This window comes from Marmota flaviventris, chromosome 7 (genome assembly GCF_047511675.1).
Source record: "Marmota flaviventris isolate mMarFla1 chromosome 7, mMarFla1.hap1, whole genome shotgun sequence".
Taxonomy (NCBI): Eukaryota; Metazoa; Chordata; class Mammalia; order Rodentia; family Sciuridae; genus Marmota; species Marmota flaviventris.
Window position 1 is genome coordinate 12895522 of NC_092504.1, and position 27390 is coordinate 12922911.

Below are 27390 nucleotides of genomic sequence, written 5' to 3' on the forward strand. Positions count from 1 at the left end.
CTCCTCACCACCTGTATTTGATGAAGGATTGCTACTGTGCATATTCACATTTGTGGTTTCATGGAAGAGGTAGTACCCAGTTCAGGATGGGCAGGTCAGGTCACATGGCAACTTGGAAGTCCTTGGTAGAGCATTCAAGTTTTCACTAAGGCCTAGGGGCAGGCCAAGAGCAGTTTCTCAAAGGAAGGGCAGTTGTATGCAGTTGACATTTTAGACCTTGCTCCAAAATCCCAATGGCACTTAAGGTATCAGCGGCAGATAGAGATGCTCTCTGGAGCCTTTGGCAGCCCCCACAGGTGAATCACAGAGGATGCCATTGGGATTTAAATTCAGCCTCATAGCCCTGCAGTACTTGCATCTCTTAGTAGGAACTCACAGGATAGTTAACTTCTCCAAGTCTGTCTCTTTGTCCACCCATTCCACATTCACTGAACACCAAGTGAGTACAGATGCAAAATGAAAAATAATGCTTCAAGGACTAAGGAGAATCTGATCTTCATCCTTTCTCTCCTTTAAGTTCCTAACCAATCCAAAAAGGTTAAGAACCAAGACCAAAACAGACAAGGAACAATAAATCAGTTCTACAAGAAAAGGTTAGAAAAGCAAGACCCATACAGCCCAAAGCCCATGCAGTGGACTTGCCCCTGGTCATGTCTGCATTCCCATCAGTCTCCATTTTCACTCACTCCAATCAGATTAGTCTATTCTCTTCCCCCAAGGTGGAACTCCTCAAGAGAGGAAAAGATACTCCTGCAAAAACCTTCCCTTCCTGGAGAATGAAGATGTGAGTATTTTAAGGTATATGAAGAAGAGGCACCAAGAAGAATGTGCATAAAACTCCATGCTCAAAGAAGATGATCTATGCATGCCCCTTATCATTACCACCCAAGGGACCAAGGTGTGCAATATCATGCCACATGTCCCCGCAAAGCATAGTTTGGAGCAGGGCTAAGGAATCCCACGAACTTTGGTGTAAATTCTGGCTTTCTTCTATTCTAGCTATAGCTTTTGAAGAAATAACAGTGAATTTCTCATGACCTTAACTTCCTCATCAGTCTACCTCATCCAGTATCTCTGTCTAGGTTCCCTAGAACAGTCAAGAAAAAGTTTAGGTCCTTAATGAAAATCATTAAATCCGTTGATGTTTTGGGGCTGGGGTTGTTGCCTAACACGTGTGAGGCCCTGGGTTCGATCATCAGCACCACATAAAAGTAAATAAAATAAAGGTATAAAAAAATTTTTTTTTAAAGTTTATGTTTCAAGAGGCACCACTGATATGAGGTGAAAAGACAACTCGCAGACTAGGAGAGAATTTTTGCAAATCACATAGCTGAAAGGGTCTTACATGGAGAATATTTATATAAAAATATTAGGATTCAATAATAGGAAGACAACACCATTACAAATGGGCAAAGGATCGTGTTATAGTTTGGATACAAGGTGTTCCCCCCAAGAGCTCCCATATTAGGCAATACAGAAATGTTCAGAAGTGAAATGTTAGATTATAAGAGCTGTAACCTCATTAGTGAGTCAGTCCACTTCATGGATTAATCATTTAAATGGACTACTGAGCGGTAACTGTAGGCAGATGGAACACTGTTGAAGGAAGGTCGCTGGGGGCATGCCTTGGACTGAATCTTGGCCCCAGCTCCTGGCTGCCGTGAGCAGAGCCGCTTTTCTCCATGCTATCCATGTTTTGCCTCACCTTAGGCAAAAGGCAATGCAGTCAGTCAACCATGGACTGAACCTCTGAAACCATGAACCCAAATAAACTTTTCCTCCTCTAAGTTGTTCTTGTCAGGTATTTTGATCATAGTGATGAAAAGCTAACACACATCTCAGCAGACATTTCACCAAAGGAGATATACAAATGCCAAAAGCACATGAAAAGATGTTCAGCGTCATCAGTGAGGGAATGGGAATCAAAACCACAATGATGTACCACTTTACATATATTAGCATGGCTACAATAAAAAAGACAGACAACATGTGTCCGTCTGGGGGTGTAAAAACTAGAACACTCATATGCTCCTGGTGGGAGTATTAAATGGTGCTGCTACTTGGAAAACCATTCTAGCACTTGCTAAAATGGTTAAACATCTAATACACAACAATTCTACTACTAGGTATATACCCAAGAGAAATAAACATATGTCCAAACAAGTTAGCAGACATGTGCTCAAAGCAGCATAATTCATAATGGCCAAAGGCAAAAAGAACAGTCTCATCAATGGATGGATGGATAGATAGATCTGCACAAAGGAATATTGTTTGGCAATAAAACCAAAATATGCTACAACATGGAGGAACCTTATCATTTTTCCATATGTTGATGCAAAGATAAGAAATAATAACCAAAATTTTCGAGCATTTCCATGTGCGAATCCCCGTACTTGCATTCATTTGCTTCATCCTTGGAGATTACCGACATTATTGTCCTCATTTCCCCTTTGAGACATGCGTATACACCAGGTTGTCATACAGCAAGTAGGTGGAAGAGGCAAGTTCAAATGCACGTAGTCTTCCACCGTCTCTCTATTACTCTTTCCTACTCCTGGAAGTAGGTTAGACTCAAAGTGAAAGTTTCCAAGGAAAAGTTGCAATTGTTTAATGGAACAGACAACAGTGTCTCCCTCCCAGTCCTCTGCAGCCCCAGGACATGCAACAGCTCTAACTGTTCCCAGAAACTGTGTGCACCTTCAGCTTCTAGGAATGTGCAGGCTGACCACACCAGTGATAGCAGTTGAGGAGATGCAGAAGCCACAATCTGCAACAGGGCAGGAGATGAGCATCGAGGGGGCAAGTATGCTTCTGGCAAGCTCAGGTGGAGAGAACCTGAAAATTCAAAAGTCAGGCTTAAAATTACATTTCAGATCAGCTACCCAAGAAATGATTTAAGCAAAAAGCAGGTCCAAAACCAGGCAGATTTTTCTAGATTCTGGCCAAGGATAGAGGTCAAGTATCTAAACTGAGTTAAAGAGTGTCTGCACACAATCCCTCTCCTCCCAGGCCCTCTAAAGTCCACTCAAATCTTTGTCCTCCCACTACCCCTGAAAATGCTCGTCAGGATCGTGATGACCCCCGCATGACAAGGACAGTGGTCAGTTTTAGCTTCCATCCTACTTCTCAGCCACATTCAGCCTTGCTGTTCACCATCTCCTCTTAACACACTTTCTTCACTTTACCCCATGACACCACATCCTTAGTTTTTGCCTTATTGGTTCTTCCTCATCAGTGTCTCCTATGGCTTGGATATGGTTTGGGTATGTCCCCTAAGGGTTCATGTGTTAAAACGTAAGCCCCCATCACCAGATGCAGGTTGTAACCTCAGAACTGTGAGCTAAATCAATCTCTTTTCTTTATACAGTTACCCAGCCTCAGGTATTTCATTAGAGTAGCACAAATGGACTATTACAGTGCCCTCTATTAATTTTTCTCTTCTTCCTAATCTTCTAGAGAACTCAGTCCTGGATCTTCTTCTCCTCTTGGCACATATTTAGTGCATTTCCAGTTACCAGTTTATTTCCTCTCTGCTCCAAAGCTACCCCTCCTTACCTTCTCTGTGATAACTAAGCTGGCCTCTGGAAACAGTTTCCCTGCATAGCTGACATGATGTTGAGTTTTGCTGATAAAAACACACCTCAATCACTACTTACTAGGTCTGATTTCTAAGTAGAATAAAAACTACCAGCTTTCCCGAATCTAACTGTATCCTGAGCAAGTCACATAGGGGACTGTTTCTCAACTAAATAATGGAGCCATCCTTCCTAGGTATTCATTTGTTTTACTTTTCAGTGCTGGGGATGAAACCCAGGGTACTGCACACACTAGGGAAGTGCTCTACCACTGAGCTATACCCCAGCCCCATCCTAGAAATTCTGAGGATGAGATGGAAGACTGGACGTGTGAGGACCTAGGCAACTTATGCAGGTGCTATCAACTGCTGGATCTGAGTTCCAATTCCAGGTGTGATGCTCTCCAGCTGGGAGACCCTGAATAAGCAGTCCTACCTTTCTGGGAGCTCCCAGATTCTTTCCTGTCATACTTAGATAAAACCACCCTGAAGAATAATGACAAGAATAAAAAAATTCTAAAATATTTTTTTTTAACTCAAAAAGTTAGGCAAAGAAATTACCATAATACCAAGCAACCTTGCTCCTTGGCATTTAACCAAGAGTTGAAAATAGTGTCTGAACACTTGTACATGAATGTTCATGGCAGCAATACTCACAGCAGCCAACAGGACAGACAGCCCAACGTCTACCAAAGGATGACAATACACAAAGCTGCAGTTCACACACATGCCGTGCAATAAGGTCCTCAGAGGAGCTACCACGGAGGGCAGTGGAAAGGAACTGCTGAAAGGCCCCGGGGTTTTATTTTGGAGATGAATATAGTTGGGGCCTACAGGCAGCAGCTGTACAACCTGTGGGTGTGTGAATGCCACTGGATTGCTCACCTTGACTTTAATTTAATAAGTTTGGGTAATTTTATGAGAATTTCACTTCATTAAAAAGAAGAAAACACAGAGTACGGGCCTTTACCCACAGCAGCTGTCTGTGACAGGGCCTCTGGGCTCAGTCCTGGCACTTACTGGCAACAATGGTTATCGTCTCTCTGGACCAATTTCCTCATCTGCAAAATGACTACATTGGATTACACCATGAGTTCCCAACCAGGTGGGCCCGAGTCAGTCACCTGAAGAGCCACTACTAGAGGCACAAGGCCATGCCCCCACCCTCCGAGTCAGATGTGCCCAAGACAGACAGCTACTGTGTGGAGAAAACCACTCGCCCCCTTTGAGAACAGCAGATAAAAGCCCTCAGGCAGCCTGTGATTCCAGCGCACCGTCTATGACAACTGCACGTGACGCTCAGTTTGGTTCAAGAAGACAACACAGTAAATGAAGTGCATTTATTAGGAGAAAATACTCCAAAGACTCACCAGTAGTTCTCTTGCACACTTAGCCCTAGGCTAGGGCACACTTGACAACTGTACAAGCAAAGGACACCATGATAGAGTCCAGGGGATTTTGCTGACACCACAAAAGTAGTTTTAAGGCAGTTTAATTCAAGGTCACAAAAACTACATCTATGACATAAAACAATAAGTGACATTCAAAAATAACTCAGCCCTCAAAATGACCCAATACCAAGAAATCACTGATCTAGTGGAGGCAGCAGCCTCTGTCAGGAACAGACGAGTGACTCAAGAGCAATCCAGCACAACGCTGACACAGACGGGCATTCAGAGACCACCTCGTGCAGTCAGCACAGACTGGCAGTGCTACTTGCAGGCCCCAATCACATGTTATTTCACATAAACATATTACACTGTCCAGGGAGAGGGAGAGCAAATGAACGTTAGGTGAGAGAAAACCAGGACTCGCTATCTCGTACCACACACAGGGTTACAGAAAACACAGGGCCAGACACGGTCACACTGAGACAGGTTAGTGACTGTTATGGCAGGCCCCTCCCAGGCACTGAAGATGAAGCTTAAAAATACGCTGGGGTGAGCTCCGTCTTTCCTTCTGTGGTCACCACCTGGATTAGACTTCCTGAGCTGGGTCGGTTTTTCCCTGTGATCCAGTCATGGAAGGTTCTAGAACAAAGAAGAAAAGCTTTACATTTTCAAAACGAAAGTCTGGGCCTGCTCATGTTCACATCAGTGGCTGCAGGGAGGGTGATATACAGCAGCAGCTGTGAAAGGGCCCCAGGGAGTTCAGTCTCTGGTTCATTCTAACTTCTGAGTGACAATATTTGATGTGACCTTAACATTCATTTTTTGTATTTTTCTGCACTGTTGAAATTCTTTATAAGGGTGATGTTATCTTAAGTGATTAAAAAGGACTTTAGTTAATTTAAGAGAAAGACACATGTACAACAGAGGTATCCTCAGTATCTGCAGGGAACTAGTTCCAGGATTCCTGAGGATACCAAAATCCGAAGAGGCTCAAGCCCTTCATATAAAATGACACAGCATTTGCATGTAACCTACACACATCCTCCCAGGCACTTCAGATCATCTCTAGACACCTAACACAATATAAATCCATGTAAACAGTAGTTACACCAAATGGTCAGGGAATAAAGACAATTTTAAAAATCTGCACGTGTTCAGCACAGAAGCAAATATTCCTCCAATATTTTCAACCCAAGGTTGGTTGATTCCAAGTATGCAGAAGCCACAGATATGGAGGGAACCAATTGAATCTTACACCTTGGAAATTAATTCTATTTTTTTAAGCAAATATCGTGAAGCACACCCACAGCTGTGCCAAGCAATGAAAAAAGAGATACAAAAACCAGACTATTACAATAAAACGCTGAGAGCCGCAACAAGAGCAGGCAACAACTGCACTGGGGAGAGGGGCACCTGAGCCTGCTGTGGCAGCCAGGAGGAACCTCTCTGGAGACACAACTGCAAGAATTCTATGAATTCACAGGGAATAGCCACAACTAGGTGACATTTTTAAAAACAAAACATTGACACTAGAGTACAGCATCCACTTTGACGGCTCGCCAGCTGGTCCTCCAGACCTCCTTAGAAAGCACTCAAAGGTTCTAGGGACACTCTCGTGCCAACCTATAACCTTCTAGAGTAGATCTGGTGGTCAGCTATAGGTCATCCGAGCTCCTTCTCTGAGGGCTGAATGAGCCAAGAGAAGTCCAGGCTCAGAAATCGGAGGCTGCAAAACTCCCTAAAAACTACAACGTTGTGGTCCTCTGTCCTGGAGCAGGCAGAGCACGGCCCCGCTGGGGAAGACCGGTCACACTGGAGGTGTAGAGGTTCCCGTGTTCATTGTACATGTCTCTGATTGTCTGTCTTCTTAATTTGGAGTGGATGAGAGAGAACCTTACCATGGATGCTAAGGAAGCAATGTGCTCACAGACATTTCAAAGCAAATTTCACACCAGCTCATCCAGCGAGTTTTCAAAGACTGTAAATGGCTAAATATGATTTCTAGACCAAGTTTGCCTGAGACAGCCCGTCCTCTGGGGTCTGTGGCTCGCACAAATTCACACATGGGAGCCCATATATTCCATCTAGAGTCAGGGTCCTAGATCAATGTCTCTCTCAAGTGCTGTTGGGAGCACTGGCTTTGAAAAAAAAAAAAATCAGCGGGGAATACAGCTCAGTGGTAGAGCACCCATTTAGCAGGTCTGAGGCCCTACGTTTGATCCCCAGCACTGTCAAAAAAAGGAATTCAAATGCAATCATAATTCAAAGCTTGATCTGTTCCGCTACTTTGAACTTTTTTCTCTTTATAAACAAAGCATTAAGCATGATTCCCAGCACAGGCAGAAACAACTGTCAACATACCATTTATTAAGACTACAGGTTTGGAGGCCACACTGCCTGGGTCTGATTTCTGGCTCTGTTCTGTGACCTCAGGCAAGTTACTCACCCCCACAATGTCCCCAAGTCCCCAAGCTTTAAGTGAAGAAAGAGTCTGCCTTGAGCGTTAAGTAATTGCAATGCAGTGTTCAGAGGGCCGCTTGGCACGTAACCAGTGCAGTGTAGGTACTTGTTGCAAACATAAAATGCAAACCCCAAACATATCCCCATTTAATTTAAATGAGCCTGAAACATTAGGCCAGAAGCACCTCCACACTATGCAAACATCCCTACAACCACCGGAGCATCTAATACGCCAGCTCTGCTGGGCGAGGTCTCGGCCTCCACCCGCTGGGCCCACCGGCTCCATGAGAGGGGATTACAACCCCCTGCGCCCAGGGCTGAGCGCGGTACCTGACCCCAGTTAGGGCTCAGTGAATACAGGATTATGAAACAGAGGGGTCTGAGAAACTGAGATGGAAAAAGCAAGAAGAGCAAATCAACCCTTTCTCTAGTGAGCTCTCAAATGCCGCATGTTCACACAAACAGGTGGACAGATTTCAGCTTTCTGCAGGTCTATGGCTTGACAGATGGAGAACATGATCCCAGACCTTCTACCCAGAGTCTCACTACTACACAGGGGTCCCTGGTCACATCGGCAATGACAGTACAGGAGCTAAGGTTTACTTGCTAAGGGTCCAACACTGTGCCAGGGGCTCAGCACACACCACCACGTTTCATCCTCTGAACCATCAACATGGGCCTCGCCACACAGCCAGACAAACTGAGGCCCAGAGCATTAACTCACATTTTCAGCTTAGTGGAAGGTGGCTGGGGGATCAGGATTCACTATAAACCCCTCCACTATGGCTCAGCTCCCAACCCACCTACCCTGAGATTTGGACTGAAGTGTCACATATCCCCAGAGGCCCAGTGACCTCCCAAGGCCACCCTTGGATTACTGATGAACTGACAGAGCATGGGCTTATCCTTTAGCACATAAAAGGCAGAGACTGGGGGCTGGGGGCTGCTGAGTTAGTGCCATCTCTGAAATACTCACTCGACTAGGAATTCTAAGGGTGTCCAGGAGCTGAAGTCAGCCTCCGGCATTGATTTCCTGTTCATCGGTGTATCCAGGGTGACCCTGTAACACAGAAAGAGAGATAAGCGTGTCATTTATGCATCACCTTTATAGCAGTTTCCCAGGCCTCCTGGGCAGGAAAAGGCAAACATGCACCATTACCACCCCGAGCCTCTGGCACCAGCAGACGTCCATGCGAGAAATCAGACAGGAGGATGATCAGAGAGACCAGGAAGCTGTCCATACTAACAAAAGTCACACCTGAGCGTAGTAACTCTGTCAAGCTGTCTGCCACTCACCTTGAGGCAGACAAGAACAAAATGGGAAGAACCATATTCTGCCTTCCTTTTAAAGATGGTCCTTATGGGAGTGAATTGCTTTGTGAAGTCTCCACACGCTCCCTGAAGGGAAGCAGACTCATTTCCAAGGATTCAAGTGGAATGACATTCCTTCAAACATGAGAATACTAAAATATTAAAGTATAAGTCTACTCTTCATGAAATCTTTGGATTTTTTTGGCCTCAGGAATCATTCAAAATAGCTGCCAGATGTTCACAGAGTCGTAAAACCTCACAACTGAGAGGGAACTGGAAAGGTGGTCCCTGGGCAGCCTCAGGGTCCCTTCCTAGGATCACAAGAGAAGCAGGCCAGTTGGTGCTAGAATCCCTGCAGGGAGAAGGAACACGCCACCACCAAGGCTGCTGCCACCACATGGGACACTGACTGGGGACCTCCTTCCTGATCACAGCCCATAGCTGCCACATTCTCTCATAAACCCTCCTTCGCTTTGCCACCCATGCATGGCCCCCAACATACACACACACACACACACACACACTCTCTCTCTCTCTCTCACACACACTGACCTCCTAACAACATGAACAATGGGGCTACATATGGTAAAACAGAACGTGTAAACTACTTTTAAAGGAAGCGGGACGCAGGGAAAAATGGGGGGGAAATGAAACCAAGAAAAGAAGAGGACAGACCTGTCCCACCAGCTAATCAACCACTCTGGACACCTGATCTAATCCAACAGCTGAAGATGCACTGCTACAGGCTGAATGCCACCCCCTGCCTACTGCCACCCAGCCCTGGTTCACAGGTTGAAATACCATCTGCAGGTGGTATTAGGAGACGGGCCCGTCAGTATTGGTGTGTATGGTAAAGAAAGGGAATAAATCCGTGCAGTAGGTGAGAAACTATAACAATTGAGGCCAGAAATAAAAAAAAAAACAGCAGTGCACTTGGCTTAGCCGAAATAATAGCTTAACTAAATGCTCTGGTGACACTTAGTTGGGTATAGAGAGTGGGAGAAGGGAAAGGGGACCATGGGATAGGGGTGAGTCCAACGAAGTTTTTAAGAAGCTTACTCTTCATTTACCTCAAAAGTTGGTAAGTGATAAACAATTGATAGATCTGGGGTTGGGGGGGGGGGGAGACGATCAGGTCATGAGAGCTCCCTCAACATGTATGGGATTAGAGGCTTGAGGGAGCCCTGTTGTCCTTCCACCATGTGACCTCACAGAGAATACAGCATCTATGAGAAATAAGCTCTCACCAGACATCAAACCGGCAGGCAGCTTGAGTCTGGTCTTCCCAGCCTCCGGAACTGTGAGCAATAAACTTCTGTGGCTTATAAATCACCCAGCCTAAGATACTTTGTTATAGCAGCAGGAACAGACCAAGACAAGGGTCTCTGGTGAATTTTGGAATCTGAGATGATGAACACACAAGTCCCTGGCAGAAAGCAACTCTGAGACAACCATCAGCTCCTGGCACTGGACAGAGGTGGGCAGAAGTGAATGGCATCCAGGAAACCCCCAAGCACTTACGGAAGCACGGCGATGGCAGCAGCCCCCGGTGGCATGCCGCTATTCTTGCCCGCGAGGCTCTGGCAGAGCTGATGGACAGCACCCTTGGCCATGCCGTAGCCAATCATTCCTGGGAAATGGGGAGAAAAAAACGTCTCAGTTACCTCTGGCTTCCAGAGTGACCACAGGAACATGTGATCTCCTTTGTACATCTTTATTTCCTTAAAATTTTATCAATAGCCGCATCTGGCCGCCTCCTTCAGGCAGGGCACCTCACCCACACACTCACACTGAAAATAGACAGCGAGCAAAGAGAAAGAGGGGACAGGGTCAGGCAGGCAGGGGCTGTAGCCTCTGGCCAGGTTCCAGGAACACAGGTTCCTAGAGACCCCCAGGTGTCACTGCCAATTCTTCTTCCCCAGCTGTAATAAAAAGCAGAAGGAAGGGTCCTGGACCTAGAATTCAAAAAGTGGGGCTCTCACTCCTGTTTTACCAACAACTACAAAATCACAGACCCCTTGGGCCTGTTTTTCCATCCGTAAATGGAAGTGGCGACTCAGATCTCAATTTATTCACAAGGCTGAGGATCAAAGGAGACCATATCCACAAAAGGCCTCAGGAACCAGAGGGCACATGGGGCCAGGGACTGCCCATCTAACGGTGGTGGGGAGCGCAACTTCGTGAGGGGGCATCAGCTACCCCCTTGCCTGGGAGATGCTCTGCTGGGGGCTAGGACAGACAGGACGCCCTCCAGGCCAGCTCTCCATTACTCATATCGTCCTGCAGGCATGCATTGAAGGTATCTACAGCCTGTCTCCTCACCAGAGATGGGAACAGCAGCCTGCACTCCTTCTGCACGACTGTCAATTCTGGTCTCAACATTATTTCTTTAGTGTCACTGGGCCCACCTGCCATCACTCCACTGCCTACAAAGCCAGAGCCTGGGAAGCAGCTGCCAGGGGCTGCCACTCCCAGACACGGAAACCCCACTGAACCCATCCCATTACCAAGCCTCTTCTATGTGTGAATTCACAGATCCAGTGTTAGGAACACAAAGAAACTCCCGGCTCCGAGGAGGAGTCCCACAGCCCACGGAAAAGAACCTAGGTCAGAGCTTGGGACCCAGGCGTGGTTCCTCACCACTGAGACTCAGGCGAGTGTCAGCGGCCCCTTCAGCCTCCAGTTCATCCCCACCAAATGCAATACTAATGCCCATGTCACTAGGCACTTACACAAAAAGTCATCTTACATCTCAAGCAGGTTTCTTCACTCCCAGAGCTCCCAAGGGAGGGATCTTAACTATTTAACAGTGTAGCCCCAATCCAAAGAGTGGCATTCAATAAGGACTGAAATCATTGTAATCAGAAAAGGGCAACAGGTGAGGGTGGAGAACAGGGCTTAATCAAGGGACCGGTCCTCAAAAAAGTGTGTGAAGTCGAAGCTCTGCCTGGGAGCTCTGCTTCATTAAAACTGTGCAAACGCTTCCCACTACCCTTAGATTCTCAGTATTCCAGACAAACTAACTTTGAAAGAACAATCTATGAGAAAGTGAAAAAAAGCAAGGCACAAAAATGCCTCTATAAAGCCATGGAACTATTGTTTTAAACATGTGAATGCACCTGGCGTTGTGTGGGTGCACACAGAATACGCACAGGATGCTTCCAGAAGGGTACAGGAGAGGCGTGACTGGCAGAGCCGGGGAGGGAGAGCGGCAGGACCAGAGGCTGCATGGGAGGGACTCTTCCTGCTCACTGTACTTCTTTTAGCTCCATGTGGACGTTTGCTACATGCATTGGTTAGTTTTCCAATTAAAAAGCTGATTAATAAAATTGTTTAAATAAAAACTAAAGCAACTTCTCATCTTTCCCCTTAAGTTCTACATATTTTACTGCGTAATTGTCACAGATTTTATGCCAAAATCTTTGGCAAAAAAGTGGTGCATCCACAATGTGAAGCTTTAAAAGAAAAATTGTGCCAGTATTACTCAAAAATCATTTATTACTAAACTACCTTTGGTGCAAGTAGGATGCACAGGATCCTTGTGAACATAATTAATGCAGCAGCGATGATTATATGGTTCTTTTCAAATTCCTAGATCCTGATCAAATCAGCTCCCTCCAGAAAACCTCCCAGAGCTGGGGTCCCCCTTCCCCTTTGCTCTCCCCAGAGCATTTTGCTTAGACCTCAACTGGGCACAGTGTCCCATGCTCACCACCAGCACCCCTGAACCATCCCAAGCACTCAATACAATGACCAAGTCAATGGATCCATGCAGTATCCACACCGATCTGCTACTTACTAGCTCACTCACTACTTCCTGGCTGAGTGGTCTTAGACAAGTCACCTAGCATCACTGAACTTTGGTTTTCTTGCCTACATGCAAGGGGTAACAATTGCACCTACTTTAGAGGTACCTCTGCAGACAGAGTGACATCAAGCACATACAGAACTTGACCCAATAAACCTAACACTGCAAGACAGATGCCTAAAAAAATTAGACTTTTTTTTTTCAAACAAATTTACTGAGATGAACTGATGTACCATAGGCTGTACAATGTGAGAGGCACACCGCCTGAGCCAATTTGACCAATGTATCATGCTACCTTTAAGTCTCTCTTCCCTCCCACTATTTAATGAGGTTTGCTGCCTGAAGCAAGAGATACCTTTTATTAGGGGAGGTGTGTTTGCCCCACAAACATGTGGCAGAAATAGGGTGTCCCTCCTCTCTGTGCTCCCCACTGCACCCAACTGCAGCTGCTCACTGGATCCTGTCACAGCAACAGTGAGCACGGGTGATCCCATCACACCTCCCCCTTCAGAAAGCTACCATTCCTTCCAGACCTCAGCAGCCTCCCTAAAAAACCCCAGCACCGCGTGTACTGCTAATGCCACCATTCAGGGGCAGCCAGGCCCAGGGGGAGGGACACCACAGCCCAGCCAGGAACCAACCAGCAACCAGCCTCCACAATCACCAAGAATTGCAAAAGAGGGTCAAGGTCTCAAAAAGTACTCAGAAGCACAAGGAGAGTGTTTCACCATCCTGCGCTTCTCTATTTAATCAGGGATCAGGAAGCCAACAGTGAATTAAAAACATGACAAACTCAGCAAAGTCCCAAGAGAGGGGATCTGGGGAAGGGAAGAAAGCAACAAGCAACCCTAATGGCTGAGCCCTACAGAACACCACCTTTGGCACACAAAGTGGGTAAGAGTTCATTTGCGAAATCCAAAACAAAAGTACACCTCACAAAGAAGAAAAACACTGTCTTCCAAATTATACAATGATCAGTGTAATTCCTACAAAGACTCTAATCACTGCACAGTGATCCATCATTTTAGTAGATGTATCCTCTAATAAACAGCCCTCAAATACAACCCTGGAAAGAGGGAGAACATTTACTCAGTGGGACATTTACTCAGTATCTCTCCAAAAGAAAAAAAAAATTATGTCTGAACAAATCTTCTTGGGTTTAAGGGGCTATTAAGCTTGATTCATCATTTATTTTCAAAGTATAAATAGATTTCCCCAATCTTTTTTTATATTTATTTATTTTTTAGTTTTATGTGGACACAACATCTTTATTTTACATTTATGTGGTGCTGAGGATTGAACCCAGAGCCCCGCGCATGTCAGGAGAGAGCTCTACCACTGAGCCACAAAACCCAGCCCCACCAATCTTTTTTTTTGGCAGGGAGATATCTGAACAAAGCTGAAAGACATCATGACTCTCCAGGCATGGACACCTATGACTGTAAGACCCGCTACTTGGGAGACTGAAGCAGGAGATCATAAGTTCAAGGCCAACTTGGGCAACTTAGTAAGACTCTCTCTGAAAATAAAAAGAAAAATTAAAAAGGGCTGGGGACATAGCTTAACTTGCCTAGCATGAATGAGGCCTTCAGTTCCATCCACAGTACAATAACAACAAAAAGATCTCATGCCTCAAATAAGCTTAACATCTAACCTAAGAGTTTAGAGATAAATTTATGACTGTTGTAAGCAGCAGTCATTGGGCAAAAGTAAGCCTGGAGCATGCACTAAGAGTTCATTCACACTGTTATGGACTTGCTGCAATACCCTCCGAGCCATTTACCTCTGTCAAGACGTACACAAGTCACAACCACCACATACAGGAGAATCATTACTTATCTTCATTTTACAGATAACAAACAAGGCTCAAAGTGGTCAAGGAACTTGTCAAATATGTAATGGTGAGTAAGCGTGAGAGTCACCATAGAAGACCAGTGTAGATACTTTCAGGGCTTACAGGCACACAAAGAAGGATACAGATGCTTCTCAATTTATGATGGGCCACATCCTGATAAACCCATGGACAGCTGAAACAGCAAGTTGAAAACGCATCTAGCAAAGAGCATGGCTCAGCCTCACCTGCTTTAAACATGTTCAAATATTTCCATGAGCTGTAATCAGGCAAAATCATCTAACAAAGAGCTTATCTCATGTAAGTTGTTGAATACTGTACTGAAAGTGAACACCTGAATAACAGGTATGCCTTCTCATACTGCAAAGTCAAAAAATTGGAAAATTGAATTACTATTGAAAGTCGGGGACGATCTGAACTTAGAAACCAAAGGAAAAGAGAGAGGACTGCTTTGTCCTTTAGAAAAATTAAGTCTTTCAGTCCTAGGGTTTTGTTTCTAAATGTCAAACTATTATTCATTTCTGTATTTACTTTTTAGTACCTCTGGCCTATGTCACATTTAATAAAATCAGACCTCAACCAAACATCTAACATCTACACAGATTTAATTATAACAACAGCCATGGACTTGTACAATCATATGCTCTGGGAAATGTAATAAGAAAATGAGTGGCAAGAAATCGCTACTTAAGCCTGGTGGCACACTCCCAGCAGCTCAGGAGGCTGAGGCAGGAGGATCATGAGTTCAAAGCCAGCCTTAGCAAAAGCAAGGCACTAAACAACTCAGTGAGACCCTGTCTCTATTTTAAAAAACAAAATAGGACTGGGGATGTGGCTCCGTGGTCAAGTGCCCCTGAGTTCAATCCCTGGTTCCAAAATAAGAAAAAGGAAGAAGAAAAAGAAATCACTAATTAATAAGGGCCTCATTGTTCAGTGAGTTACATTAAAATTGAGAAGGTGCCCCAGGTCTCCATTATTAGATCCAAAAAAGTTCCCTTTAAAAAAAAAAACAACAACCAGGAGTTTAGGGGACACTTTCTTCCCCTCTGTGCACTTTAGCCTGTTCCAAGGGGAGTGCATCCCCCAAGTTTACTTGAGGTCCTAATCAGCAGTCCTCCCCCAAGAATGTGACTATATTTGGAAAGAGTCATTAAGAAAGTGATCAAAGTGAGGTCATTAGGGTGGGAACTCAGACCAACATGATCCTCCTAAGGAGAGGAAATTAGCACAAACTTATGGAAGACGGTGAGCACACAGGTAAAAGGCAGCCACCTGTAAGCCAAGGAAAGGCCTCAGGAGAAACCAACACTACCAACATCTTGACTGCAGACTTCCAACTCGAGAAAGGCAAGAAAATGAATTTCTATTGTTTAAGCCACCCAGTGTGTGGCAGTCCCAGCAAATGAATACAGGAAACAACAAAGGCAAAGGACGCTGGGGTCTGCACAATGGAATGGAAACAGCACACAATTCAGAAAGGGTCAGAGTTTTTGTTCAAAGCAAGTTTGCATCTCTACTGTATAAACCTAGACTTAACTCCCGAACTTATATATTCAAACAGCAAACAGTGATACCTACCCCAAGATTAAATGAGAATATATCTGAAAGGCAAAGAGTGAATATAATAAGATCTACCATTTGATGTGTACCTAGTAAGACCTTCCGTGTACTGGTCTCACCCCATGCTGGACACTATCCACCCTTCAACAGCTCTATAGCTTTACAGTGACTCTTCAAGTTGGATATTATTGTCACTGTTGTACAATTAGAGAAACAACAACAGAAATTTGGTCAGAGAAAACAGAATGGGGCATCTACTCCTAGCCTCTCATTCCGGAGTCCTCAGCACTTCCAGCTGCCAAGCTCCTTCTCTGGGACGAGTGACCACGTGCAATGATAATAAAACCTATTTATCAACCAGCGAATACCCACCACACCATTCACTCCTGGGTGGACCACACCTAAATGGACCAGATAGGGGTGCCAGACTAGTATTCCTTAGTCAGTGTGACATGAGGACAAATGCAAATGAAAAGATCAGGACCCCTCCCACTACAGAGTCAGGAATAAAAGGAAGTAAAATCCATCCAACCTTAAAGCACCTGAGAGCATAAAGGGCTTTAGTAGTCCTCATTCCATGAAGTGCTTAGCAGCCCCAACATGCAATGCCAACATTCCCATTTCACAGCTGGAAAATAAATGCTTACCGGGAGTCCCATCCAGGGCAGCCTTGGCACCAGCCAAGGTCAAGAGGCCTCCTTCTTTGAGGTGCTTGGTGGCTAGATGACTGGAGATGGTGGATGTCCACATGCTCTGCTTCCACATCAGGTCACAGTTTTTAAAGAGAGCTAAGCAGAAAAACATGTGGGCTCAGTTTCCCAGAGAAGAAAATCAAAGGAGAGCTCAACACATCAAGCCCTAACTCAAGGAGTCCCTACAGCCCCCTGGTCCCCTGCCTGCAGGGTCTAATACCAACAGCACAGGGCTGGGTAGTCAGAGAGGCAGGCACAGGCTCAAACCCGGGCATGTGACCACCAAGTCTCAGCTTCCTCACCTGCTAACCAGGAAAATTTTAGCCATTAAATTTTAGCAAGTTGGGGCTGGGGATGTGGCTCAAGCGATAGCACGCTCGCCTGGCATGCGTGCGGCCGGGGTTCGATCCTCAGCACCACATACAAACAAAGATGTTGTGTCTGCCGAAAACTAAAAAATAAATGTTAAAAATTCTCTCTCTCTCTCTCCCTCTGTCTCTCACTCTCTCTTTATTAAAAAAAAAAAAAAAAAAAAAATTTAGCAAGTAAATCTGGAGTCACCAAACTGCCACACTGGCATTAATTCATAGATTATTTTATTTTACAAAAGGCATTAGATTTAAAACAAGAACCTATATGACTATGTGGGCTTTTATCCATGATGAAAATCCAAGGGATGTTACCATATGGCCATAAAGAGGGCTTTGGCAGAGCTACATTGTTTGTGGCTGAAAGGTTACTGTCAGCTAAAGCTCCCAAAGGGAACTGAAATGACAACCCTGTCACACATGTTTTAGCCTCCTGCCAGATAGGCAGGAGGGACAAGTGGTAACATGTCACCCCACCAAGGGGCGACTAACAGGACACATGGAACCCCATGATCCAGAAAGAATGCCCTCCTCATAGAGGGATCGGTAGGCGCAAACCAGGGGTTGCATTTTCCTACTAAAAAACACTAGGAAAAAATGTGCTGGACCCATATTTATCATTTCTTGCTTCCAAAATACACCCAAGGTCATCAGGCTACGTTGCCAACCTAACTATCCCACAAAACACAAAATCTCACATTTAAATGTGGCTCACAGAATTTCAATTCCTCTTTAAGTGACTTTAGCTAATACGTTTAAAAGGGATGTTAAAATTAGTAAACTACCACTTTCCAGTTGCCAGCATATGGCTTTAGGCAGGGGTCACCAACGGGTGCTTAAAATCATGGGGGACGCAGTTCTATACATAATCTGATGCGTCATGTACTCTGCAAACATGAAAACGTGGAAGTAGGACACTTACCCCCTTAACCAAGCATTAAATCTGGCATTGACAGGGGCAGGGCCACCTGACACATTGGGCTTCCGTGTGATGTAATACTCAGTGCATTCAAGAACTCCCACCTCGAAAATGTTTAACCTGAATCTTATCAAGTCTCTAGATCTAACTTCCAGTTCACAAGGAAACAGCAGGGACAGAGGAACACGTCAAATGATATCATGGAGGAAACAACAGAGTTCAGAACATGGGACATTCTATTTCTGAAAACTGCCTGCGACTTGACAAAAAGTCTCATGGGAGTAGGAGAAGAATTCTGCATGAAGAGACTAAAAACAGCAACAGTCTGCAACTTGACATTATTAACTATAGAATTACTGTCAATCTTCATAGGTACAATGGTGTTGGGATAATGCAGGAAAACAGGCTCACCGTTGGAAAAGGTGCATGCTGAGGTGAGGTGACATGTACTTTCCCTCCAATGGCTAACAAAAAAGCCATACAAAAAGTGCAGGCATGCAAGAAAGCAGGCGAGCGTTAAGTTTGGCAAACATTAACAACTGTTGAGTCTACTTGGAGGGCGTAATGACTATTCCATGAAGCAATTTAGAGCCTCTTTATAACACTAAGGAGCCCCCTCAAAAGCAGCGATTAATAAAGAAAAAGGAAGTTTCCTAATTTTACCATCTCTTTTATACTAAACAAAGCCATTTAAAGAGGAATTGAAGTTCTGTGAGCCACATTTAAACATGAGACTGGTATTTTGTGCAGTAATCGGGTTGGTGAAATAGCCTTGTGTGCATTTTCTGTGTGTGTGAAAAATGTTCCTAATAAAAAGTTGAAAAATGTAATCGGATGCAGCAAAAGATCAAATCTGAGTTCTTTGGACCTGCAGAAAAATCTCTCAAGTTCATGCACATCCCCCAATTCCTGAATAGAATCAACTCTGAGAATTTGGGCAGAAACAGCTTATTTCATTCTGTCTCTATTTTTGAGTTTCAAACTCAATGTCTACCTTCCCTCTCTCCCTCTGTGGGACGTTTTCTCTTCATCTCTAAAAGACAGGTGTTAATCACTACCTGAGAGTGCTGTGGTCTGAATGTGTCCCCAAAAGTTTACCTGTTGGAAACTTTGACCTCAGTGCAAAAGTAAAGAGGGTTGAGACATTTAAAAGTGATTATGTCCTCATGAGCGGATTAATGTCATTATTGCAGGAGTTTATTTACTGATAAAGGGATGAACTCCTGTCCTCCCACCCCCTCTCCCTCCTGCTCCCTTGCCTGTTGCTTTCCACCATGGGATCATGCAGCAAGAAGGCCCTCACCAGATACCAAGTCTCAGCTTTGGACTTTCCATCCTCCAGAACCGTGAGAAATAAATTTCTGATCTTTATAACTGACCCACTCTCAGGCATTCTTGTTGTAGCAGCACGAAATGGACTAAGTCACAGAGCTACTGTAAAGATTCTGGGAGACACACAGAAAAACAGCTGGCCTGGCATCTCGCCAACACCTGATCCGCATCAGATGGACAAAGAGCAGAGTAATGTGAATGATTAACTCGGAAAAGAACTCACACTTGGATTTGGCATTGCCCCCAGCCCATCCTCCAGCGACACAGAGAATGGCGTCCACCTTGTCTTCACCCAGGAGCTTTCCAACCTCAGCAGTCACCTTGAGCAAGGGAACAAGCAGATGCATGAGCTGTAGGGCAGCCTGAGACAGTCTGTATCCTGACAGTTGTCTTGGTTTCTCTTCCTCTTCATTCTAAGCCAGTTTATAGTGCTGGCTATCAACACAGGACACCAGACAGAAAGACTGACCTCTGAGGGGTGTTTTGAATAGAGAAGCCAATTACATTTCAGTGGGATTTTCATTAAGCAATCTAGAGCCTCCGTATAATATTTTAAAAGGTAGGGACAGCTTCCCCCCAAACACAGCAATGAATAAAGAAAAGGAGAACAAGGTTTCTCCCTAGGTTTCATGGCCCACAGCTAACATCCTGGTGAACTCCTCTCCAGACTTTCTTTGCAAATCACGGAATCATAATCTGAGAAGAAAATCAATTCTACCCTGTGTTCCCAGTTAATAAGCCCTTTAACTGCAACTCACAGAAAATGTTAAAGAAAAATTAAGCACAAGAAAAAAAGACAGTCAAGGCAAAATGTTGGTAAATACTGATTACATGGGGTTCATTTTAATGATCCACATTTGTTTGAAATTTGAAAGCACAAAAAATATATTCATGGCCTCTTGTTTCAATTTATTAAAAGAACAGTCTGGCGAGACAGGCCACTCTGGCCAGGGACCATGACTCTTCCTGAGTTCTCTAGAATGGCTGAGGTGATGCCTCCCGAGTGCTCATTAACGTCAATCTTCTAAGGATTTACATCAGGACCCAGGGTCTCTCCAGCAACACCTCCGTCTATTACCTCTTCCCAGGCAATTTCTGTGGGCTCAACTGCTCCTTCAATCGCCAGTGGAAACCAATCTTCCCTCCCCTACATGCCTCACCTTTCATTTTTCAGAAGTTTCCCAAATCTCCCTTGGCCTCCACCTAACCTGATGCATCTTTTGTTGACCTTCCTCCTGTGGCTCTGAGTTGCCCCTTGGCCCCTCTCTCCTCTCTGAAGCTGTGTCCAGAGCTCAGAGTCCATCTGCCTGCCAGAAGCTGGATCAGCTCCCTGACATCTACACATGCACATACCCCATACCTAACCCAGCACAGTCTACATTTTAGGGACACATGGAGCCAGCAACCATGACCTGTTTGACTTATTTTCCTTTTTAAAGCATCTACATTTCATGTTTACAATAAAATTTAAATGAGACTGTTTTAAATTCCCTCCACTTAAATTTTGGCTCCGTGCCCAAGAATCTTCTATACCCTTACTGTCTTTTAAATCTTGTCACTAATTTCCTACCCATTGGCCAATTTTACATGTCTCAGGATTGAATTTCTTCTTGTGGAGCTTTAAAACTAAAAACTAACTATCATGCTGTTGATCCATAAATAAATAATTTTAAAAGCTGAGCCACAAAAATTAAGGCATTCCTCAGTCTCTTACAGATGTATTCTATAGTCGAGTTTCAGGTGGGGACAACAGCCACATTCAAAAACCCACAGGGACTTCAGAACCTGCAGATAGCAGGAACTGACTGCAGAGACCCACACCCAAAAGGCCCTCTGCCTGCCGAGCCCTGGCACTGCCCTTCCATTTTGTTTTTTAATTACTTTGTTCACCTGAAGTAGTTTGCTCTGGGGAAACTCAGCACAATGGCTAAAAACACAGTCATTAAACTAATCCCATTGCCCAGGTTCAAATTCTGACTATGCCACCTCCTACCTGTTTGACCTTGAGCAAATACCAAAGGTCCTTCTGTGCCTCATTTCCCCATTTCTAAAAGGGAGATAAAATTAGAAACTTTGCTTTGAGGGTATTATGGAGACTAGATGAATTAAAGTAAATAATGCACTTAGAACAGTGCCTAGCAACTAAAGAAGCCAGGTCAACTTTATTATTATACTCATTAAGTTCAATTTTTAACATGTAAGTAGAGCAAACATTAGGACCATATTAAGAAAAATAAGAACAATGAAAACATGGTCCGCCATCCATGGGCTACACATCTGATTCAACAAACCTTGGAAAGAAAATTTTCAAAGGGAAAAACTACATCTGTAATAAACATGTATAGACTTTTTTCTTATCATCATAACATATATTAACATAGCACCAGCATTGTATTAGTTCTCATAAGTAGTCTAGAGAGGATAAAAGTATACAGGAGGCATGTAGGTTACTGAAAATGCTATACTACTCTATATAAAGGACTTGAGCATCTGAACATTTTGATATCCACAGAAAGTTCAGGAACCATCTCCCCATAGGTATCAAAAGATGACTATGTTCCACAGTAAGTCATCCGGCTTTTAATTCTATCCTACATCAATCTGATACTCTAGAAAGAGCAAATGAGCTGCAAGTTATGCTCAATTTTATTCTTAAATATTTTAGAATTGCATGTTTGGAGAGATGGATTGGTGGTGAACTTAAAAATAATTAACTACATTGTGAAACTATCAACAATTTCTTCTTTTTGCTTATCTGTATTTTCTGCATCATATACACATCACCTTAGAAATTCTTTAAATTTGTTGTCAAAACGGCCAAAAATCAGAAAACATCCATCAGTGTAAGATCATCAAGGAGAGCACAATTACATGAAAAGGAAAAAGTGGGAGCTGGGGTTGGGGCTCAGTGGTAGAGCACTTGCCTGGCATGTGTGAGGCACTGGGTTCGATTCTCAGCACCGCATATGAACAAATAAAATAAGGTCCATTGACAACTAAAAAATATTAAAAAAAAAAAAAAAAAGGAAAAGGTGACCCACTTAGAAGCCACATTAGTGTCAGGACCCATGTCCCTGATTCCACCAGGAACTAGCTTGTTGACCACGGCACTTAGTGTCTGAAACCCAGTGTTCCCAGCAATAACATGATCCTCTCACCTGCCTCATGAATGGTTGTGAAAACACAGTACATCACACAGGATGACCTGGAGATTTTCTGAGGCATGAGGGCTGACCACCAGCATGAGACATTAAACAGAGTCCTCCAGGCGGCTCGAAAGGGCTCCTCCAGAAAGGAAGAGCTGCCTAAGAGCATCTAAGACATTTATACCAAGACATCGCTGCAGTTAACAGTGCTGCCTTTGGGGGAGTAAAGTGAGGAGAAAAGGAAGCATTTTACAGTTTACCTCTATATTTATATAACTGTGTTCAGCCTGTTTTATGATATGCATATAGTTTTTTAATTTAAAATATCCTATGTTAACATTCATCCTTTGAACTAGCTAACTTCACATTGTAGAACGTATACCAAAAATCAGCTATGTAGACAAAGATATTCACCACACCATTCTTGATAAATAATAAGAAACAAAATGAAAATCTGCAAAAAATTGAAGTGTACAATAAATAGAAATAAGTAAACTGTGGCAAATCAACAATATGAAAAAGTGCACATCCCAAAGGTTTTTTTTAAGTGCTGAAGAATTTAAATTACAGAAGAAATTTAAAAGAAAAATTAAAAAGCTGATCCTAGTACAAAAAAAATACAAAACTACCCCAACTTTCAAAAGTAATACATATGGTTTGCACAGGAAAGACAAGAAAACAGGCCACAATGAGCTACTCAGACATGGATTATATAATTAACTTTGTATTTTATCACTTTGTCCAAATTTTCCTCCATGAGCACAAATGGCTTTCTTTCATAATTATAGAAATAATGATTGTAAAAAAAAAAAAGAATACACAATAAGGGGCTTCATGGCCCATCCCTGGGGATATTTCTGGAGTTACCTGGGCAGCCTGTTCGGTAAAGGAGTCCGTCATCCTAACAACGACACTAGCACTGGCCTCCTCATTCTCCACCACATCGATGCTGGCAACCCACTAGGGAGAAGAAAATAGTTTTGATTCAGAGACACCAAGTTACTCCCTTAAAGATCCACATCCACACCCAGAAATGAGGGGAGACAAAAAAAAGAAAAGAGGCTCACAGGATGAGGATCCCTGATCTAAAATTCTTGTTTCAGATTTTGGAGATTTTCAGATTTTAGAATATTAGCACACACATAATATATCTTGCGATGGCCCAAGTCAAAATATAAACGCACTTACATTTCATATATACCTTACACCCAAAGCCTCTAGGTAATCTTACATAATATATTTAATAATTTTGTACATGCCACAAAGTTTCATGGTGTGGTATTTTTCAGCTAGGGTATCACGCTGGCCCTCAGAAAGTTTTGGATTTGGGAGCATTTCAGATTTTTTGCTGTAAGGATGCTCAACACTTAAATGAAAACCCACTAGAGAAGCAACTGACCTCTCCCAGAAACTTGTGACTTTGACCCCAGATTTCACCTCCTCCCTGTGCATTTTCACTCCAAACACCTCCCCTCCTTCTCTACACTTCTAGAGACACCAGGAGTCAGCAAATCTTCTGTAAAGGCCAGATAGTAATCACTTCAGGCTTTGCTGGCATATGGTCTCTGTCACAAGCACTCAAATCTGTTATGATAGCAGCAGAACACAGCCAGCTACAGACAACAGGACATGAAGGAGCATGGCTGTGTTCCAATGAATCTTCAGATGCTGAACTATGAATTTCATATAATTTCCACGTCACAAAATATTGTTCTTATGATTTTTTTTAACCATTTGAAAATGTAAAACCCTTTCTAGCTCTCAGACTATACAACAGCATGTGGCTGACCAGATTCCTCCCGTGGAGGCCAGTAGTTTGGAGGATGCATGTCTATGGCAGAGAGGTTTGAGAGTTGGACAGATCACAGTGGATGCTGGTTCTTCCACTGAGAGGCTTTTTCAGCCTCAAACACCACAGCCATTCCTCATCCACACAAAGTGGGTTATATGACTGACAAGGTTAGCAAAAATTACATTAAATGGAGGATGCTAAGTCTCCAGGCACAGGTGACACAGGGTTCTTACTCAGAAAGCTCCAGGGTCCTTCAGTCTGAAGGCCCCAGAGGTCAGTATCTCTACCTTAAGCTGTGACCACAGAATCATTCAACAACTCTCATTACTTGAACTCCAAAAGCCACGGGGAATACTGAGACAAAAAAGACTCCCTCCCAACCCTCCCTAAGAACCAACAAGGAAAGGGGAAAAAGACAGAGTCAGAGGTAAATTAGTTGGCCAGACTCCAACAGAGGCGGAGGTAAACCAAAGTGCCCCCTGCCAAGTGAAAGCACAACCTTCCCTGTCTTCAACAACAAGACACTAATAGGATCCACCCCACTAAAGTTACAGGGAGGACTAAAGGAAATTAGCAGTCTGGGAGCTCTGATGTGTAGGGGCACAGTGCCTAACCCCCAGCAGACATTCCTTCAACGCTGCCATCTAAACCTCCATCTCTGCAGACCTAGGAAGACACTCTAACCAGTCTTCCCACGTTCTGAGCAGGTGACAGGAGAGAAAGGTGTGTTTGGAATCCTTTAGAAGCTTATTCCAAGTTTTGAGAGAGAAGAAAACCCTGGGACCCTCCCTGTGATCCAAGGGGACTCCCTTACCCAGGCTGCTGCCTCTGCTAACTAAAATCACTGGAAAGATGCCCCACAACTACAGGACAGACTTTTGAGCATGTGGCAGCTGCAGAGAAGACCCATGTGCTGACCAGATGGCTCAAGAGTCCCTGCCCCTCCCACCATTAGCCCTGTTGCACCTGCCACTCTCTGAGACTGGACACTTGATTACAAAAAGTAGTTGAAATATTCTTTGTTAAAAAGCTGGCAGCAGCTGCGGGCTGTCTTCAAATTGGCAGGTCCAAAGGAGCTAAAGGAACAGGGGTGGTAATAGTAACATCAAAAATAACTGGCATTTAAATAGCTTTTGGCACGTGTGTCAGATAAGTTACCTGCAACAACATCAATTATCTCATTTACTCTTCAAAACTCCCCCGAGGGGTAAACGCCATCAGTAATCCCATTTTATGTAAGGGGAAACTGAGGTTTGCAGGCGTTAAGTAATCAATTCACGGTCGTGGGCCTAGTAACCAGAGGCAACAGGCAGTCTAATTCTAGAGGCTTCCTTCTACATTCTCTCACCCCGGCTCCTCTTCCTCCCCCTCTGGAACTGCTCTGGACTTTCTGGGCCAGGTGAGAGTCTAGGGGGCAGCCTCACTACCACCTCCTGGCACTGGGGCCTGCATGTCTGCAAGACAGAGACCTGCAGAGTGTGCGCGCACGTGCAGGCACCGGAGTCCCAGGTGCACAGGGGTCCTAGCTTCCCCCTGGCTGCCCTCCGCTGCACAAGCAGCCCTGGGCCCGGTCCCCACAGTGCCCGGCCCGCCACATTACCCAGTTGCGGGCCCGGAAGGCCTGCACGCATTGCGAGCCCAGCGCGCCCCTGCCGCCGTACACCAGCACCCGGCGCGCCTCGCCCGCAGCCGCCGCCATGCCGCTGCTCCCCGCCGGCGCCGCAGCTCCCGAGGCCCGGACTGAGCGCCGCACTGGCAACGCCGCGTAGCCCTCCACCAAAGCAAGCGAGCTCTGCCGCCCCGGACCTGCGCCTGCAGCCACGCCCACATCCACCACGCCTCGGGGGCGGAGACACCGGCAAAGCCCCGCCTTCTGACCGTCTGTCACTCAGGAGGGTCCAGCCCCCGACAGTGGAGCGCCGAGAGCGCGCGTGGCAGCAGGGCGCAGTTGCACGAGGAGCTGGAAATCCTTTGCAAAACAAACCTCCTAAAATACATTATTTATCTAAGTAAGAGTGCGGACTCTGCCTGCCCCACTGTTCGAAAGCTGTGTGGCCTAAGCGACTTCCTTTCTGACTCCATGCCTCAGTTTCCTCGGGAGTGAATTGGGAAGAATATTCTGTCTGTTTCCCCGAGGTTTGGGGAAGGATTGCAAAAGGTAATGCTGTTAGCAAACCCAGGTTCGGAAGCACATCCTCGGAAAAACCAGGATCCAAACAGGAGAGGAAGAAAGGAAGGTTTCATCCAGTGGCCGAAGGAAAAAAGAAGGAGCTGTCTTGCTGACAAATCAACTTCTCAACTCTAGAGGGTGGAGGACATGTAGGGTACAAATAATAAGATCGAGAAGCTAACAACGGCGAGGAATATTCACGTCTTTTCTGGGAATAGATGGAGCTCTCCCAGGAACCCAGGGGTCACGGTTTTACGTTCCTTTCATGGTTTAGTGTTTCTGGTCCTGGTGGCAGGTAGCTGTATTTAGCCCTCAAACCGGGATAAAGACTAAGGAGTCCATGTCAAGTAAACCCTATATTATAGTTTTGATCAAAACAGTTCTCAAAATGATCAACATGTCTACATACAGTGCTGAGTGGAATCTGACCCAAAGGCAAAGAAGGTAAGGAAGCAGACAGGTGCCGAGCCTTTTCATCCAGTTCCAGTGCCTGTCCGACTCTGCAGGCCCGAGGGAAGAGTTGTTTTCGGCACCAGTGGCCTTCAGTCTCTGAAGAGTAACCTAAGTAGCTGCTGTCATCATAACCCACAGTCAGAGGTGTCATCTGCAATAAAGCTAGGGGGAAACTATTAATATTTTGTCCAGCCATGCAGTCTGCAAAATTAGTCATTTTCAAGCCAGCTAAGAGAGGTGTCATTTACATTTTTCTCCATGACAATACTATAGTACTTAGAGGAATATATGGTATAGTTAAGTGGTAGGAGCTCAATAAATGTCAATGCCAGTAAGTGACTCCTGTGTGCTGGTTCATTTTATTCCACCAAACAATCCCATGACCCAGGAGAAAATTTGAACCCAGATCTTCAACAGCCAGGATTTGCTTAAGTACACCTCCAATCAGCACACCATGGGCTCCTTGGGAATCCTGTGTTATCCATAGAAATGATGATCCATTTCCTGGAAATGATTGCTTAATCCCTAAAGCACCAAAAGTTAAGAAGTTCACTATTTAGGG

The 27390-nt window shown here is 44.7% G+C and overlaps 1 protein-coding gene across 2 annotated transcripts; it reads right to left on the reverse strand.

Annotated features, from left to right (window-relative positions):
* Positions 1-1399: 1399 nt before the first annotated feature.
* On the reverse strand, positions 1400-26039 carry Qdpr (quinoid dihydropteridine reductase). 2 transcript variants are annotated; one of them, XM_027939253.2, is made up of 8 exons: positions 25806-26039; positions 23281-23373; positions 19491-19587; positions 16604-16744; positions 10258-10366; positions 8402-8485; positions 5547-5604; positions 1400-2835 (listed from the first exon to the last, which is right to left on the reverse strand). In XM_027939253.2, the coding sequence occupies exons 1-8, from the start codon at positions 25902-25904 to the stop codon at positions 2821-2823; spliced, it is 696 nt and encodes a 231-aa protein (XP_027795054.1). In that variant the 5' UTR covers positions 25905-26039; the 3' UTR covers positions 1400-2820. The 2 variants fall into 2 exon arrangements, with proteins under 2 accessions (XP_027795054.1, XP_027795044.1); XM_027939243.3 differs by lacking the exon at positions 1400-2835 and having other exon boundaries at positions 4901-5604.
* Between the last annotated feature and the right edge of the window lie 1351 nt (positions 26040-27390).

Bases quoted from the DNA above. Each gene is read 5' to 3' on its own strand.
- Qdpr (XM_027939243.3), bottom strand. From the start codon at position 25,904: ATGGCGGCGGCTGCGGGCGAGGCGCGCCGGGTGCTGGTGTACGGCGGC. The intron at 19,588-23,280 runs GTAACTCCAGAA...CCCTTGCTCAAG, and splicing joins TTACCGAACAGGCTGCCCAG to GTGACTGCTGAGGTTGGAAA. The intron at 10,367-16,603 runs GTAAGCATTTAT...CCCATTTCCCAG, and splicing joins TGCCCTGGATGGGACTCCCG to GAATGATTGGCTACGGCATG.